The sequence below is a fragment of the Lactuca virosa genome, chromosome 6 (genome assembly GCF_052849685.1).
Source record: "Lactuca virosa cultivar CGN04683 chromosome 6, Lactuca_virosa_CGN04683_v6, whole genome shotgun sequence".
NCBI lineage: Eukaryota > Viridiplantae > Streptophyta > Magnoliopsida > Asterales > Asteraceae > Lactuca > Lactuca virosa.
The window spans coordinates 196,822,511-196,840,414 of NC_136431.1; the positions used below are offsets into that span (position 1 = coordinate 196,822,511).

General features: G+C 33.3%; 1 protein-coding gene and 1 long non-coding RNA gene across 7 annotated transcripts; one reads left to right on the forward strand and one right to left on the reverse strand.

Moving 5' to 3' along the window:
- Positions 1-2,922: 2,922 nt before the first annotated feature.
- Positions 2,923-14,209, forward strand: LOC145122812 (uncharacterized). Of its 2 annotated transcripts, none has more exons than XM_079058380.1 (8): positions 2,923-3,059; positions 3,137-3,541; positions 3,674-4,174; positions 4,271-4,429; positions 4,677-4,790; positions 5,554-5,601; positions 12,944-13,380; positions 13,453-14,209. In XM_079058380.1, exons 1-8 carry the CDS (start codon positions 2,990-2,992, stop codon positions 14,071-14,073), a joined length of 2,355 nt encoding a protein of 784 aa, XP_078914506.1. In that variant the 5' UTR covers positions 2,923-2,989; the 3' UTR covers positions 14,074-14,209. The 2 variants fall into 2 exon arrangements, with proteins under 2 accessions (XP_078914506.1, XP_078914507.1); XM_079058381.1 differs by having other exon boundaries at positions 2,955-3,063.
- On the reverse strand, positions 6,356-10,273 carry LOC145119751 (uncharacterized). Of its 5 annotated transcripts, none has more exons than XR_013713975.1 (5): positions 8,141-10,273; positions 7,588-8,062; positions 7,449-7,491; positions 7,227-7,284; positions 6,356-6,940 (listed from the first exon to the last, which is right to left on the reverse strand). It is a non-coding gene; the product is annotated as an uncharacterized LOC145119751 (long non-coding RNA). The 5 variants fall into 5 exon arrangements; XR_013713974.1 differs by having other exon boundaries at positions 7,588-7,897; positions 7,988-10,273; XR_013713972.1 differs by having other exon boundaries at positions 6,356-6,553; positions 6,872-6,940; positions 7,588-10,273.
- Positions 14,210-17,904: the final 3,695 nt, after the last annotated feature.

Consider the following 17,904-nt stretch of genomic DNA (forward strand, 5'->3'; position numbering starts at 1 on the left):
ATACGAAGAGTTATTGATGCACATTGATGATTACAGAATGGTTTTTGAAAATGACATAATTGTTATTAGTGAAGCATTGAATTTCTATGAAACACATGTGATTCAAACATATTGGATGATTATGTCTGACACTGGTATTCTAATTGCTAATAAATATCGTGTCATTGTTCATTTATTAAGTAAAGACGAATCTTCTACGTCTTTCCCGCTTTGGAGTGGTCCACAAGATTTTCCAAATCATCGAATTATAAATATCGTCCTCCTTAACAGTTGTGATCATTATGTTAAGGTTGATTAACAATATGGCCATCCAATGTCTAATGTTTCTTGGTTGAAAAATATGCACAAATTAGCACTCTACTGGATGGCAAACATTGTATCATGGTCGATTGAACGCTTACGTTCCACCATATAGACCATGCAATAATCGTCATACAAGAGTTAACGTATCAGATAATTAATAAAATGTAAACTTTTAATTTGTTTAATAATAACATTGTATGCTTACGTTGTATCACGCCCGATTGAATACAAAATTTTAATTTGTTTAATGTTTAATGTTTAATTTGTTTAATAACAAACATTGTATGTTTAATAATAACGTTGTAGTGACAATCTTTCGAAATTGTTTAATTTTTTTAGGGTAAAAGTTTAAATTCATAATTTTATTTTAATATTTGTAATCATCTCTAATTCTCTATTAACTACAAAATAAATTTAATCCGTGGTTGACATCTTCCATATGATCAAACTCCTTAATTGACAAAAAAAATAGCATTAAGATCGTTTATTTAATAAAAAAAAGTTGTTTAATAAATTTTAATTAGTTTAATATGTTTAATAATAACAAAAATAAATAAAAAACAAAAACAAAAGGTAAAAAAACAACAAAAAAAAAGGAAAGTACAAGAAAGGGGTAGAAAGGGTATTGAGGTGTGCACAAGAAAAACCTTAGTTTTTAAGGGGTTTTTTGTAGGGGTGAGCAAACCCAAACCAAGAAACCGAGAAACCGACTAAAACCGACGAAACCGAAACCGAAAAAACCGAAACCGAAGCAAAACCAACGGTTAGGGTTTGAATTTTTTAAAAACCGAAAAATCGGGTTCGATTTCGGTTTTTACCCAGAAACCGAACCATCCAACCCCAGAAACCGACCCATACTTAAAACCGACAAACCACCCTAAGAAACCGACCCATCCAAACCGAGAAACCGGTCCATACTTGATTGTTTTTTGGTTGTAATAGACTATTTCAGGCTTTGGTTGTGACTTGTAATAGACTATTTGTTGTAAGACTCATGTTTTTTGAAGTATTTAACTTAAATTTGGTGTTTTTTGAAGTATTTAACTTGTTGCTTCAATTATGAAAAATGGGTTAAAACCCAAAATCCATGAGTTTAAACCCAAAACCCGTGAATGTATGGGTTGAACCCAAGAAACCGAATAACCGCCAAAACCGACCTCAGAACCCAAGAAACCGAACCGACCAAAAACCGATCCTATTGGGTTCTGAAAACCAAAAACCGACTATTTATGGGTTGGGTTGGGTTTGGGTCCAAAACCGACCCATGCACACCCCTAGTTTTTTGTATGCGCATTGGATTCCTATTTTTATCCCCATTTTTTTGTTTTTTTTTGTTTTTTTTTTTACTTTTTTTTGTTTCTTTTTTGTTTTGTTTTTTGTTTTTTTGGTATTTTTGTTGTTTTTTTTGTTTTTAATATTTTTAATAAATATATTATTATTATTTCGTTTGAACTATAATTGTGTTATTTTTTTTTCATTTAGACTATCCATACGTTATCTTTTAAGTTCGAACTATATATTGTTATTATTTTTTTGTGATTTTCGTAGCTGTTAAATAAAACCCACACACAAACATACATATAATTGTTTGTAATTTTTCTTTTAACACAAAGATAGGTTAGAAAAAAAATAACACAATGATAACCTGAAAGAAAAAAAGGATAAAGTTAAAAAGACGTAAAATCAATTATTTTAATAATAATAATAATAATAATTTAATAATAATAACTTCAGCTTTAATAAAAGACAAAACAAAAAACAAAAACAAAAACTTTAAAAAGACAAAATATTTCAAAATAAGTTTAAAAACAATAAAATAACAAAAATAAGACATGTGGAAGAATTTTATGAAATTTGAAGGATACATACAACAGCACCCGCTTTTAATTATGATATGAAAACTTTAAGAAAGCAGTATAATGTCAATGACAAATTGTTAGATGAGACATTTACAAACATTTATAAGTTCCCTTTTTTTCAAATTTTCAGATTTGACTGCTTTGGTGCTTTGGTGGTATGGAAACAGCACAATCGTTGATCCCCACTCTTTTTTGAAAAAGCATAATTATTGATAAAATTGTCATTTTCTTTTGTATGATTGGCTTAGTAATAGAAACCGGATATAATGGATCTCTTGGGTGAAAAACCCAATTATAAGCATCTCATTGTAATTGTTTGGATTCTTTCACTAACTTCTTGCTAGAGTTTTTTCTTGGTTTTTATATAGTTACTCTTTCAACGGTTAAAAAAAATAGAATACTGAAGTAGATTAGAGTTGTATGAGTCCAGGGTTAAAAAAAATACTTTGAAAATTAATAGAACTCATATGGTTGGGTTGTTTCTTTCAAAAAAATAGAAAAATAATAGTACAAAATAAATAAACAAAAAAGTGGAAAGCATGGAGTAGGCAATTCCCTTGGCAAATCCCATTTTTTGGATTTAGATACGGATAGTTATTTTCTAATTTCTAGTATTTTTTTCATGTATTTTTTTAGTATTTATTTATTTGACATGTTATTTGAAAGTTTCGAACAGGGAGACCCAGTTAAACACTTTACACTTCACTGAGCACTCATCATTTTGATTCTCCTTTCTACTTGTGCACTAATATTTAAAGATGATGTGCTGGCTGAAGTATGTATCTTCAGAGGAGACTCATAATTAACAACTACTAGTTTCAACTCTAATGGCTTCCTCAAACACATCTCCAACAAGCTTTGAGACTCAAGTGGCAGAATTTATTAAGGCAAGGGGAGGTATGTACGTATACCTATATAAATCTTTAATTTGTTCATTTAGGTTTTCTGAATTCCGTTTATCTACTGACTTTCAGGTAATGCATACCAATACCCGTACCCTTCTCACGTGAACGCAGCGAGCTTTGTTTCTATCAAGCTGTTAAGCAAAACCAATTATGGTCTGTGGCGGGAACAGATGATGTGCCTTGTAGAGAGTCATGATATGCTTAATTTCATCAATGGCACACTGAAAAACCCCAAGGAGCATGCCAATTCTAACAAGCAATGCGATAATACTGTGGAGGCCAAATATCGCGAATGGAAAAGATCGGACACGCTTGTGAAAGGATGGATTTTTGGTTCACTTAGTGAAAATGTCATGCATACTGTTGCTGGCCTCTACACAGCTAACGATGTATGGGAGAAGCTAAAGACTACTTATAGTACTCCGCCTGCTTCAACCACCACCACTGCGAGCTGCAGCAACACCATCAAAAAAGGTATATATATGATATATATATATATATATATATATATATATATATATATATATATATATATATATATATATATATATATATATTCTTGCTAATTTTTCCATGAAGTGTTGTAATTTTGTTATGCAAATATAGATGAAGCGGAGTATCTCCCATTATATAGAGCTATTACAAGGAACGACTGGGAAAAAGCGCATGAAATTTTCAACCAGGACAAGGATGCATTGACTGCTAAACTCGATAATTTGGGGAGTAGAGCACTACACATTGCAATAGAGAAGGCGGAAAGCATCCAGTTTCTTGAGAATCTGTTGAAGGAGATAAACCCTGAGTCACTTCCAACTCTGGTGACTATTTATAGCGGAAACCCACTTCACCATGCTGCAGCTATCGACAACACCATGGCTGCAAAGCTGTTGGTGAAGAAAAATCCATGTTTGTTATTTAGTTTGGACGGGAATTCCTCCTTACCTATCCATACAGCAAGTTTAAATTCTCATAGAAGAACTTTCTTATACTTGCTTGATGCGTGCAAAAAACATATTCTTCTCTCCCAAGAAGATGGATATCACAGTCCCTTTGAGGGCATAAACGGTGCTCGGCTTCTCAGTACTGCAATTGAATCAGGGTTTTTGGGTGACTTATCTAACCCTTATTACGTATTAAACCATCGACATATGCATCTTTTCTAGAAATTAAGTATATTGACATATGCATCGTTTCCAATTACAGAGGCTTCAAATGAGTTGATCAAGGATTACCCTGACATGGCTAGATCAAAGTGCATCCAGGACAACGCACATTGCGTACCACTCTGGTCTATTTCGAGCATGTGGGACTTGTATCACAGTGGAACACGATATAACTTCTACCAAAGATTGGTTTACGCTTGTATGTTTCTTGCTTGATATAAATTCATTTTTTTTTGTTGTAGATGTGCCATATGGATTATAATTTAGGAAGGATCAATTGGTGATATGTTAATGCGTATTATCCTTTGAAATGGATCATGATCTAAAATATATACATGATATAACAAAACCAATTTTGTGGATAGCGATAACTTATCATCCATATAGGTCATGATTGAAATGGTTATTTTTTAAGCGAATTGGTAATCATCATTTTTTTTTTGTAGATGTGCCGATCGAGAAAAACCGAATGCATGATACAAATAAGATCCAGGATGTTGAGAACCAAGAGACTTATAAGGCCAAGTTTCTGAGCAAGAGCATGGAGACCTGCTTCTATGGTTTGTAATTTCAAAGTCTAATTAATTCAATCATACCATGCTTTAGTAAAGAACATCTTTTTTTGATATGGTCTCTTTTCAAGAACAGTATGTTCTTATTCCTCGTTTTGTAGGGCTCCATGAGATGAGTTTGACACATTTATATGTGAACGTGATTAATCAGCTTTATATATTGATCAATATAAATTAATTAATGTGATTCAAGTTTAGCAAGAGGGGTGTTTGGTGGAAACAACAATGTTTGATAATCTCAAAAACCCTTTTTTTTATAATGACTTTTTATTTCCTTTAAAAAGTTTTTTTAAAAGAAATTTGAAAAGCATGTAAAACTTGATTTTATAAAAGCACTTTTTAATTTTTTAACCAAAATAACTTAAAAAAAGATTTTAAATCAAAAAAATTTTAACAGCTTATTCAATTTTACCACCATAAAACTAATTCAAACATCTTTTTTAAATGTTCTTTTACAATTCAATATGCAATTTTGCCCAAAAACAATTTTAGATTCAAAAGGCGTTCCCAAACACCACGTGATATGCTAATTTGGCTTTTTGAGGCTATATAGCCTCACAACCTTTTGATTACATTCTTAGAATTAGCGTCAAAACTTGAACTATTGATCATATTCAGATTGGATCTGATTAAGATTTAATATTGGATTCCACCATTAAATTCTATAGCATGAATTTGTTTTAATTTCAATTAAGTTTTATATATTTATATTACCTCATATTCATACAATGAAATCTGATTTCTTATGTAGTCATCGAGAGGATGTATGTGAAAATATGGAAAGCTGCCCTACTAAAAGGTAAGCAAAATTTCCTTTGATTTCCACTTAAATTTTGCGTTGGATAGATAGAGTGTCGTTCACAAATATGGTTTGATCTAATTAATGAGTTATTTTATTGTCTTTACTTATTTTTATTTTATGAAACTGAGATCTTGGGGTTGTCCCTCAAGAAAGGCGCCACCACCCTATCTGTTTTCGTGACAATAAGGACGCCTGTGCGATTAAGATGAAACTTATCGCTGCAAGAAAATTTCGATTTAACTAAGGAAAAATTTCGTAGCTAAACCTAAATAACTACGGAAGTTGCTACGGAATTTGCCAATGAGATTCCATAGCAAGATTTCTTGTAGCAAAATGTTTAACTACGAAATTATAGTTCCGTAGCAATTTTTCTATGGTCGTTGCTACGACGTCTATCCATAGCAATTCAACTACAACACACTTCCATAATAATTCCGTAACAATGAATTCCGTAGTAAATTCCGTAGCCATTTGTTCCGTAGCAAATTCCGTAGCAAATTCCATAGCTATTTGTTCCGTAGCAAATTCTGTAGTCATTTGTTCCGTAACAAATTTTGTAGTCATTTGTTCCGTAGCGAATTCCGTAGCCAATTATTCTGTAGCAAATTTCGTAGCTATTTGTTCCATAGCAAATTCCGTAGTCAATTGTTTCGTAGCGAATTCCGTAGCCATTGGTTCCTTAACAATAGGTTCCAAAGCAAATTCAGTATGATAAAATTATTCAACCAAATCCAATTTTCCAATTATAATATTCATAAAATAAGTAAAAATATAGTAAATAAAAATTTAATAATTACATCAATTTGATAGATATATTACATCATTGAAAATTCTTCTACAAGATTGCTTAATCATCAAAACTGAATATTAATTACAAATACAGTGACAGTTCAACTGAACCACCACGAACACACAAACAACCACATATGCTCAGCCAAAATGGTAAAACCTGCAAAACCAAATTTACAGTAAACTTGATTAAAGTTCAATCTGTTGTATGAAATCTGAAAATGAATTTAAAATAAAAACAAGTCATCTCTTTTATTTGACGCACTATTAACATATACACAAAAAATAAAACAAATCATCTTTTGATCACCATCAAGAAATAAAATAAAATTGTTGTCTTATCTTTTCTCTTTCCAAGCTATCACATGATGCCAAAAGGATATGAATTTGTCACATGATGTCACATCCTTTTGAAATAAAGTTGAAAACAAATCATTTATTTTCAATTATAAAAGGTAAAGAAAATGAACATGCATACCGATCTTATTAAGTTATTATTGACATTGTTCCATAATTAGTTATAATGTTGTTACATGTGCCTTCGAATCTAGACAAAACCAATACAAATAAAATAAGATATAAGATAAAAAGGGTTAAGAAATAACAACTACTTTCATTTATTTCTTTATTATAGCATCCTACTCTTATTTCATCCTATTAGAACATCGAAAAATCTACCAAACTATTTACAAAGTAATTTTCATTGATATAATTTGGTAGACTTTTCAAAATGTAACGTTCTAATAAGAAAAAATTGAAAGTACAATGCTATAATAAGCAAATAAATGGAAGTGCACTGACACCACTTGCGTAAGATAAAATTTAAAATTTACCAAAAAATTATTCTTCGTATAATATGTATGCTTGTGTGAAACGACAGTCGTTTGTAGCCTACAAAGGTAGTGGATGTCAGAAATTATAAAATAACAACAATAATAATAATAATATAAAAGTTAAAAAATTCAGACTTCACATCACATTTCAGACATCACATCACATACCTCAACACATTCCAAATATTTTTTTAATAATTATAATAAATGAGAATTTGTTACCTGATTCAATAATTGAAAAATCTTTTTTGATGTCTCATACTCACTGTACAAAAATCCATAAAATAAGATAAAATAATTGTGGGTTAAACAAATTATAAATATGATCAAACAGATTAAAATCATCTAAAGAGAATAAAACCTTGAGAGTGTTGTATATAAGTGGAGGAATTGTGAATGGGAGTTGCTTCGGTCCTCCGGTCATAATAGGCTTCTTAGAGGCATATAATATGTAATTACACATTATATAAATAAAAAGTAATTACATAAATACATCATAAAATGAGCATTTTACCACTTTCGTATTATTCTTATTTTTTCCTTTTGATAAATTGTAAGTGTAAACATCAAATCATCAAATACCTTTAACATCTCTTTAGGATCATTATAATACAACATTTTAATTAAACGTGCAACTAATTCTACTCTTCAATAAAATCGTCCACATCCATCTGCATAAGCCAAAAAAAAACTTTATAAAATGGCATCATACAAAACATCTGATAATATGCATATTAATATAAGTGAAAACATGAATTAACTTATTTAACCGGGTTATTATCATCGTCATCCAAATCTTTAATGAAGCCTTTTATTAGTTAAAATAAAGCCCCAACCTACAAAAGATCACAAATATTAAAAAGTAGAACATTTATTAAAATACAAACTCTACTCTTTTCATCATGAATACCAACTTTAGGTTGTGGCTTTCTTTTCCTAACCGGATTAAACAAACCCTCATATGGAACTACACTCCCATGTCTTGAAAAGGAACAATAGCATTAGCATTCTCATTCTCATTCCTTTCACTATACCCCGAAAAATATGGAACAACCGCCACCCTGTTCTTTTCCTTAATCAATCCATTAATATCCAACCACTTAAATTGTTTAGTAAGTTTATCAAAATTGCATCTTAAATTTGGATGACACCCTGCAATAATGTACATTGATAGATATGTCTCCAAAGAAACAGGAAAATTTGACATTCCATTTCCATCAATCTGTTGCTTTGATCCCTGTGCACTTGTGTTGTAGTTTGATTCATTCGAACATAATACACTAATCACCCCTTAGTATTGGCTACTAACAGGAACATATGGTCAAAACTCTTCTACTAAGATGAGAACACAAGAATAAAGTAAGTCAATATAGAAGAATGTTCTTGTGAAAAGACGTGTAGTTTATTAGGTATTTTCCCATAGAATCTGATCTGATAAACAATGAGGAACATGATTATGGATCAATGTTGTTAGCCACATCAAGAAAATTTATTTTTATGTTCAACTACCATTCAATGTGGTGTGTAAGCACATGAAAAATATAATGAGGCAGGCAGACAGGCAAGGTCCCCAACATAAGAAACTTTGGAAATATGGTTTTCTTTTTACAACCTCCACCCATTTTGGTCATTTTTATGATCAACACCTAAAACCTTAATAGATTACTTTTTAAGCTAATTTCTTTTTAATAAACCCCAAAAAATAAACAATCATGCATGACTTAATTCTCAAACAAACATCTCGTAAACCATGAACTCGTATCTTTGAAGAGAATTTGTTGAAAAACCAACAAGAAAACACAAAATGTTATCTGCTAACAGATTCAACAACAGTTTACTTCCACCTAAAATGGTATGTTATGAAAGAAAAAAGAAGAGTAGAAGCTAGTTAAAGATAATTTTTTATGGAGAAAGAACTTTTTTTTTGTGACACCATTTTTTGATTTCAAAGAAACTCACTCATTATTGAGGCGTGCATCATCTTTTTCTCAAACTTCACCCATTCTTTTTTTGAGTATACTATTAGAGCACAAAGGAATAACTATGATCCATGATCATAGTTTCATAGGGACATCCAACTCAAAAAGTATGTAAGAAAATGAGCAATTGGTACTTAAACCCAGCAAAACTATTCTCTCAAGCAATTCGTCGAACACTTGAAGTGCATGACTTCTCTACCCTTTTTCTTATCACTTTTTTTGGATTATCCTAACTGTACACCATGTATCCGTCCCTCCATGTCATTCAATCCAGCAAATAAAACTATTGTTAAACTATATAAAAGTATATAAATTGCTCACTTTTTAGCCTTATAATCACGTCGAACTCTCCTGAGCTCGACGGTTTGTGGGAAAGAGCCAATGGTGGTAGTTAGGAGGATTGGAAGGTTTAGTTTGTTCTGTTGGGCGTCCAGTCTAGCACTGACATTGGTGACACGGCGGTGGTCTGAGCTTGAGAAGCCTGAGAATGCTGAGAATGAGGTGTCATCACTTACAGCCTTCTGGACGGATTCGTTTGTGACTCTTGGGGATGACTTTCTTCAAGCCTGAGCAACATTAATGGAGCGAAATTGACTCAATCGTTAAGATGTGTATACAGACTAGTCGGAACGAAGACGGTTGAGAACAATAGTGGCGACGAGGAGTATGCCAACGCAAAGTGAACATGAATGCGACTAGGATCACCGGTCGAGAACAACAATATCGCTTTTAGGAAGGAGGAATTATTTTTGGGGGAATTAGGTTTAATTTTAGGATTGATGGAATACAGAAAAATGAATGGATCATACCAACCGATTAACGAAGTAGGCGGCAAACGATGAATCAGACAAGATGAGGGAGCTCCCTGCACTGCAGAGAACGTAGAGTACAGTCCGATCGATAATCACGGAAGTAGAAATGAGCGATGATTTGGAGTACCCGAGGGGGGAGGGGGAGAGAGAGAGAGAGAGAGAGAGAGAGAGAGATAGATAGAGAGAGAGAAAGAGAGAGAGAGAGAGAGAGAGAGAGAGAGACTAAGGAATGAGGAAGTAATCAAATGTGATTTGGGTTTAAGTTTAGGCTTCATGGAATATATAAATTTATTATGGTCAACCTTTACGTAACCAATTCCGTAGCAGATTTGCTACAGGTATTTTATTGTGTAGCACATTTTTGTAACAAAATAATTACATATTTCAATTGTGTAGCCAACTAGCTACGGATTTTGATTCTGTAGCAAAATTTGTAGCCAACTACCTACATGTAACATGCTTTGTAGCGAATTAGCTACAACCAAGAATCTCGTAGAATATTTTGTAGTAAAATAGTTACAGATTTCGATTCCGTAGCAACTTTCAGTAGTGATTCGGGATTTAGCCACGAAAATGCAACTTCGTAGCCATTTTCGTAGCAAAATAGCTACGACCCGCCATTCCGTAGCATATTCCGTCATATAATAACTACAAATTTTGATTTCGTTGCAACTTTCCGTTGCTATTCATGATTTAGCTACGGAATACAATTTCATAGCCATTTCCGTTGCAAAATAGCTACGACAATCCATTCCATAGCATATTCCATAGTAGAATCGCTACGGATTTTGATTCCGTAGCAATTTTCCGTAGCTATTTAGGAATTTTCTTGTAGTGTATATCCGACCTCTTAGTTAATATCCATGCACTCGTACCTATTGATGAAAAGATCCTCGTAAGCTACTTGATTAAAGGATTGTCGTCCAACTTTGAGATCATAACCACAATTATCTGCCAATGTCTTCTGTTACCAATTTTTTTACAAGCTCGCTCCATGTTTCCCCTAGAAGAACAATGCCCTACTAATCAGATCAGTTTTCCCCCCACAGTTCTAGACACGCCCCCCTCCTCCAACTCCAACCAAACCCGTCTTCCAAATGGAAACAACTGTCGATCAAACTCCCGCTCCAACAACAATCATATGGGGAATCGATGAAAAAAACCAGTTCCAAACCTTTGGACGACAACAAGATGATGTCCCATGGCAGCCTTTCCCACTATCATGGTAGGACTACAATTAGCTCTCCCTATCGTCTTAGGTTGCCTATGGACCCTCAACTGCTGCTTGACTGCACCAAATCAACTAGAAGCTCCTGTACTGGAAGCCCTTCACATAACCGTAGGCACCCAGACTCTCAATGAACCCTATAATATGATTAGATCTACCTGCCAATTACTTAACTTATAAGCTGCTAAGAAAGAAGTTCTTTGAAGTATGAAATCTGTTTAACTTTATTTTATCATTCTCAATGGAACTTAGGCTAAATAACAATGGAAGAACATGTAGCATAATTAATGGAACTCATCCTAATATGACCAATCTAGAAGAACCAGACATGACCCCAAATGTCGATCTCCATATATATTCCATTACCTCCAATCAAAATAAAATCATTAGAAACCAATCAGAAGACATTTGTATCTATATCCATGTCACATTCTGAAGTGAAGAAGGAATTTATGTATCCATGTCAAATGTCATGACTTTTACGTGTAATTTATAACTCTTTTTAACACTTTCTAGTTACCATTGTCGAACCCATGGCTCAAGAGAAATATCCGCAGCCGTGTTTGACGCGGCATAGATGCTTGGGTGTTTTTGTCATAGGAAACCCACTGTTGCGGGTAAAACTCTATATATGTGTAGAACGTAGTCATCCTACTCTTCTTCAACCCAAGAATTTTAAGAACACTTATTTCAACATTTTGATCGATAATTGGTGTGAAGGATTTTAGACTTCACCTTGACATAAAATTTTGATAGTGGAGAGATCCCATTTTCGTTCCAACACCCAAAAAAACAAGAAAAGACACAAATCAAATAACAAACTGAATTTGTGGTTGTCTTTTATACCTTTTTGTAAGTCGAAAATGCCCAGAACAATTGCACACCCAATACTTGATGTTCTTGATCTCTTTAGATTGAGAAACCTTATGAAAAAACGATATTGCATTATCACCTAATAAACCCTTCACCCTCCTCAATCGATCCACAAGAAAACGCAACCTAAGATTCTTCAAGAATGTTCAGTCGATCCTTCCTCTTGGAGCTATGATACCAATTATTTGTAACAATGGAAGCAAGAAAAAATGAATTGAAGAGGTAATTAAGATCAAGAAACTTGAACGATATTGGCTCAGATGTAGGTATCCTAAGATATCACCATGAAAAAATATTTTGGTCCTTTTCTTTCAATTTTTATTGACCCCATAATATCCATGTGTGTAGGAGTTATAAGTTTGAACTTGTACAAATACTTTGAAATTTAGGATCTCAGACTATGGTTATTTGTTCATGTTGTCCATGCTTTTAAGTTTCACGAAGAGAAAGTTTAGGGATACCTTTAATGGCTTTCGTTCCAATCAAATATTGTAGGCTCTTGTATATTTTAGATATCCTAACTTTCAAGGCTAAATGTTACATTCATCCTAACTCTAAATGTTGAAACAAAATATGTTATGTTATGGATCATACTTTCTATTACACTTCACATACATACTTCCTTATTGTTGATCGATCATGAGTCATGGAATGGTCTTTCTTAAAATGTATAATAGTAACTTGTTTTAACTTTATATATATGCTTGAATGTTATCCTTTGAATGAAAAATATGATTTAAATAACAAGAGAAATTTTACACATAGTGCCAACTTGATTATTTTACATTGAAGATTGAATGGTTGCCTCTCTCAAATTAACTGTAGTGGCACACATTAAGCATCTCCAAGAGGAAAAAGTAAAACATCAAGAAGCTCTTTTGGTACTGAAGTCTATTTGCAAAGAAGTTGCTAAAATAGACACACTGAGTGATATTTGTGAACATTATCAAGATTCACTAAGTATTGCAGCGCATAATGATACTCCTGAAGTAATAGAACAAATCATTCAACACTTTCCAGGGTCAACTTTGGTCATCATCAATGGTTGTACCCTTTTTCAAGTTGCAATAAAAAAGCGTTGTGAGAAGTTATATAATTTTCTGTTATGTCATATGTCTTATGACCAATATCGTTATCAACAAGGTTGTGACAAAGTTAAAAATAGTACATTACACTTGGCTGGACAATTGGCACCAACACACAAACTTAATCGAGTTTCTGGTGCAGCGCTACAAATGCAAAGGGAGTTACAATGGTTTGAGGTGAGCATGGTTTTCTTTATGTCAAAAGTTTTTAGATTTAAGTTACTTGCTTTTATATTGATAAAATTACAGGAAGTGGGGAATTTTGTGAAACCGAAGTACAAGTATCAAAAAAACGTATCACAAGAGACACCAATTATGGTTTTCAGAAGAGAACACAAGCAGTTGAGGAATGAAGGAGAAGAATGGATGAAGAAGACAGCAGATTCATATACAATCGTCGCTGCACTCATCATTACCATAGTTTTTGCAGCAGCGATTACCGTACCTGGTGGAAATGATGATGTCACTGGGAAAGCAATTTATGAAACAAAACCTAGCTTCATTGTATTTGCAATCTCGGATGCAATATCTTTGTTCTCGTCAACTACTTCCTTGTTGTTGTTCCTATCTATTCTGACAGCACGTTATCGAGAGGAGGATTTTCTCTACAGGCTGCCAAAGAGACTAATACTAGGCCTTGCAATGTTATTCTTGTCGGTAACCTCAATGATGGTAGCCTTTAGTGCAACCTTGTATCTTATGTTTGGGCAGGGAAAAGCATGGATCATGATTCCTATATCTACCTTAACATGTTTGCCAATTGCTTCGTTCGTGACACTACAATTACCGTTGCTTGTGGATCTGATCTCTTCAACATATGGCCATGGAATCTTTGTTAAACAGAGTGACTGTAAGATGAAACAATCTTGAACCTAAAAATGTACTTTTGTAATTTGAGAATATATAGAATGTTAATTTGTGATTAGGAAAACAGTTAAGTGATGGATTGTTTTCCATACAACTTTACTATAATAAAATTAATTTTCTATATCCATTATCAACAAAATGTTTGTGTAGAAGGATTATTCAAGATTTCAAGTGGATGCTAATTAACTTGCAAAACTCCCGGTTTGACTTGTTACAAAGAAACTAATGTATTAATAACTTAGTTTATACACGATGATGTGAGTCAATAAATTAGACAAATTCTAATTATAAAGCTGACTCAATAAATATTTTGTTGGTACCTAGATTTCTTATATATCGAATCTTCGCTTTGGATATGATACCATGTAATAAATCAATAATTAAAAGTTGACTAGATATATCAAGAACATCTCAAATATTTATGAGAACTTTTATTTAATCTTCAAAGGATTATTTAACTTTTAAAATTCAATGACTAAAATTTGTAGAATAGATTTGTCGTTAAAAAAATGACTGAAATTTCTAACAATATGAAATACAAACAAATATGAATCTAAACTATTAAAGACAGCGAAACAATACTTTAGAATTATCGCAATTTGGGAATATATAAGATCTTCAAGTGTTCTTATGTTCGTCTTCTTTCTCAATCTTGAAACAATGGCAAGAATTGAATGAATTATTGTTATTTCTTTTTATTTTTTATGTATTTCCAACAACATTATAATATGCTACCTTGTGATCTACATGAGGAGCCTCCATCATGATTTCTTTTGTTTCCTTAATTCAGTCTTTAGGCTACTTTTACAACTTAGTACCTCAACAATCTTCATAATCCAAAATAGAACCCTGAATTAGTAACACCAAAGAACAAGATAATAATTTGTTTGTACTATCCAAGTTAAGATTGGTACTTTATCATATGCATCTTTCAATTCAATATGTATCCATATAATAAACACTCAAAATACAAAAGAAAACGACACAAACTCTATGTATCAGTTTAGTCATGTATTCTTAGATATAAATTGAGTTAGTTAGATATGTTCATTCCTATTTGTCCAGTTGTAAGTGAAGATATTAGTTCTTGTTAGTTTGGTCGGTTATTTGTGACTGTATATAGTCTGTGTATGAAGAATAAATCAATATATTCAATACAAATCTATTTCCAAATTCATTTTTCATTAACTTTCTCCTTGAATACTTTGTTTCTCCATGGTATCAGAGTGGTTCTGATCCTCAAATAATCAATCAATCCGCCTCTTTCAAGTTCAAGTTCATGATGTCGAATGGTGCAAACTTTAATTCCAACTGAAGTTTCTAGTGTGTTCTTCCTTAGATATTCTGATTATCCAAGCTCCATCCTTGTATCAGCGACATCAATATTCCGTCAGTAAAAACCTCCTTGCTGATAAAAAGTTGCAGAACTAGCAAGGAAGTTTTTTTAGCAACGTGATATTATGTCTTTTATTTGCTTCAAATGACTAAAAGTTGACCGATTTTAGAAATATTAGCGACATATGATATTGACTCGTCCAAACGAAAAAGAGTTCGGGATGAATTAAGACTCGCTCAAGAAATTCCTGATTATTCATGGGGAGCGAAATAAATGGAAGATCAAAGGTTGATTCAACTTCTTGTAGGATTGAATGAGTGATCTTATAAGAAATGAGAGGTCAAATATTGATGATGAAACTGTAGCCAAGCATTGCAATAGTTTATTCTTCGATATTTTATGAAAAATGGCAAACAGAAATTATTGCAAGCTATGTTTACTAAATGTGGCTGTTGCAATAAATGTTACAAATCAAAGTAAGCAAAACTATTATACGAAAAGGCTTAATTTGTAAACGTTGTAAAAAGATTCACACATGAAGGCGTAATGTTATAGAGTCAATGGATTCCATGCGGGTTTCGGTTCACAAAATTAAAGAATAAATGGTTCATATATTATAAAGGAATTTTCACATTTTTTCTAAACATAATCTGTTGAAATATGACAATCCCGGTAGGGTTTTTATTGCATTGTTTATGATATACACTAATAGAAACTAATCACAAATAAATATATTTTAACAACCCCCTCGGTTTGAGTGATAAATTTTCTTATACTAAAACTGACTCTAAAGTCTAAAAATGGTTGTGAAGGTAGTCCTTTTGTAAATATATCTGTAAAATTGCGAGCTGAAGGAACATGTAGAACCAACATTTCCAATATCAATAAGTTCCCTAACAAAATTTAAGTCTATATCTATATGGTTGTTTCTTTAGGGTTGACTGTGTTAGAAGCTAAATACATGGCACTAGACTTGTCACAAAAATAATCGTAGTACGACATAGAGGACACGACAACTCGAGAAGAAGATTGTGAAGCCAGACATCTTCCACAATGACATGGGCTATGCCTTCGACAACGACATTGGCTACCCCAATGGACAACCTATTGTGTTATAGAGCACCAAGACACGTGATTATTGCCAAGTAATATACAAAACCCAAAAGTGGAGCGGTGAGTCTGAGGAAAACCAGCCCAATCAGCATCAGCATCAAAAAAAAGTTGGACGGGGATGAAGGCCATGTGTGAGAGTGGTATCGAATTATACTATTTAGGACAACAAAAATGAGTCTCACAAGGATCATGCATATAAAGATAGATTTTTCGAACCGCATATGAGATATCAAGACGAATGAATGTCAGATATTGCAAGGCCCACAACTAGGCTATGATATAAAGTTGGATCAGGTTTTCTTCGAGACGAGTGTTTAGACTAAGTGTCCATCGATAAGGCGAAGGGATTATAGGTAGACATGTCAACACGAGAAATGTTTTCTTTAGTAAAGGCTATCTGAGACAAGGAGATACCTTACTCGGTAGGTGAAGTATCAATGCTAAGGGAAAAAAAATAACCTAATTCGATCATGGAAAATTCATTTGACGGACGGGAGGTGATTTTGGTGATCAAAGAGGAGGAGGAAGTTTTGAGAATTATATCTTTTACATATAGTGGTAAAGAAATAGTCCATATACCGGATGATACGTGAAGAGGGAGTTGTCATAGCAACTTGTCACAACTAGCCTTTTTAGCTAGGAAATTTTGCTCTCATGTAAGCACCAATTATTGTAAGGCTTGTATCATTGCATTTAGGGTTATATTATGGGCCCTAATGAACCATGTATTATTATAATGCAAAGTATTTATGTATCTCTCAATCTCTCCCAAATCTCTCCAAGTATATGAAATCTCTCCCAAATCTCTCCAAGTATATCAAATCTCTCTCAAATCTCTCTATGTACCTTCCTCAGTCAAAAACAGCTCAAAGCCTAAGGAGAAAACCCAAAGGACCCTCTTGGTCCGGAACCCTCTTGGTTCGGAACCCTCTTGGGCCGTAACCCCTCTCTACTTCAGAACTTGCTATTTTGGTCCGGAATGGGAAGAACAGCTTCGGAACCTTCAGCTTTGGGCTCCAGAATTCCTCAGCCGGGGGATCTCGCATGATCCGGGCCATGCTCTCTCGGAAGGCTATCCACTCCGGAATGCCTCGTACGTTTCGGAACGCTCGCAAACCTCGACTCCGGAAATCTATGAAGAGCTTTGGAACTAAGGAAAACACTCCGGAACTGAGTGAATGACTCCGGAACTCCCCTAAGCCCTTCGGACCCTGGCAGATTCCGGACTACACTCCGGATTTTTGTCTATTTCGGACTTTTTCTTCAGTTTAGGATATTTTGACGTCAAGAATTCCTCCAAACTCGTATTTTTCATATCTTAGACCCCTTAAGCCCCTATTTTATGCCAAAATTGATTATTTTAAACATCTTTATATAAAATAATA

Coding starts and splice junctions, on each gene's coding strand:
- LOC145122812 (XM_079058380.1), top strand. CDS start 2,990: ATGGCTTCCTCAAACACATCTCCAACAAGCTTTGAGACTCAAGTGGCA. Junction 4,175..4,270: donor AATTGAATCAGGGTTTTTGG/GTGACTTATCTA, acceptor TTCCAATTACAG/AGGCTTCAAATGAGTTGATC. Junction 13,381..13,452: donor GGGAGTTACAATGGTTTGAG/GTGAGCATGGTT, acceptor ATAAAATTACAG/GAAGTGGGGAATTTTGTGAA.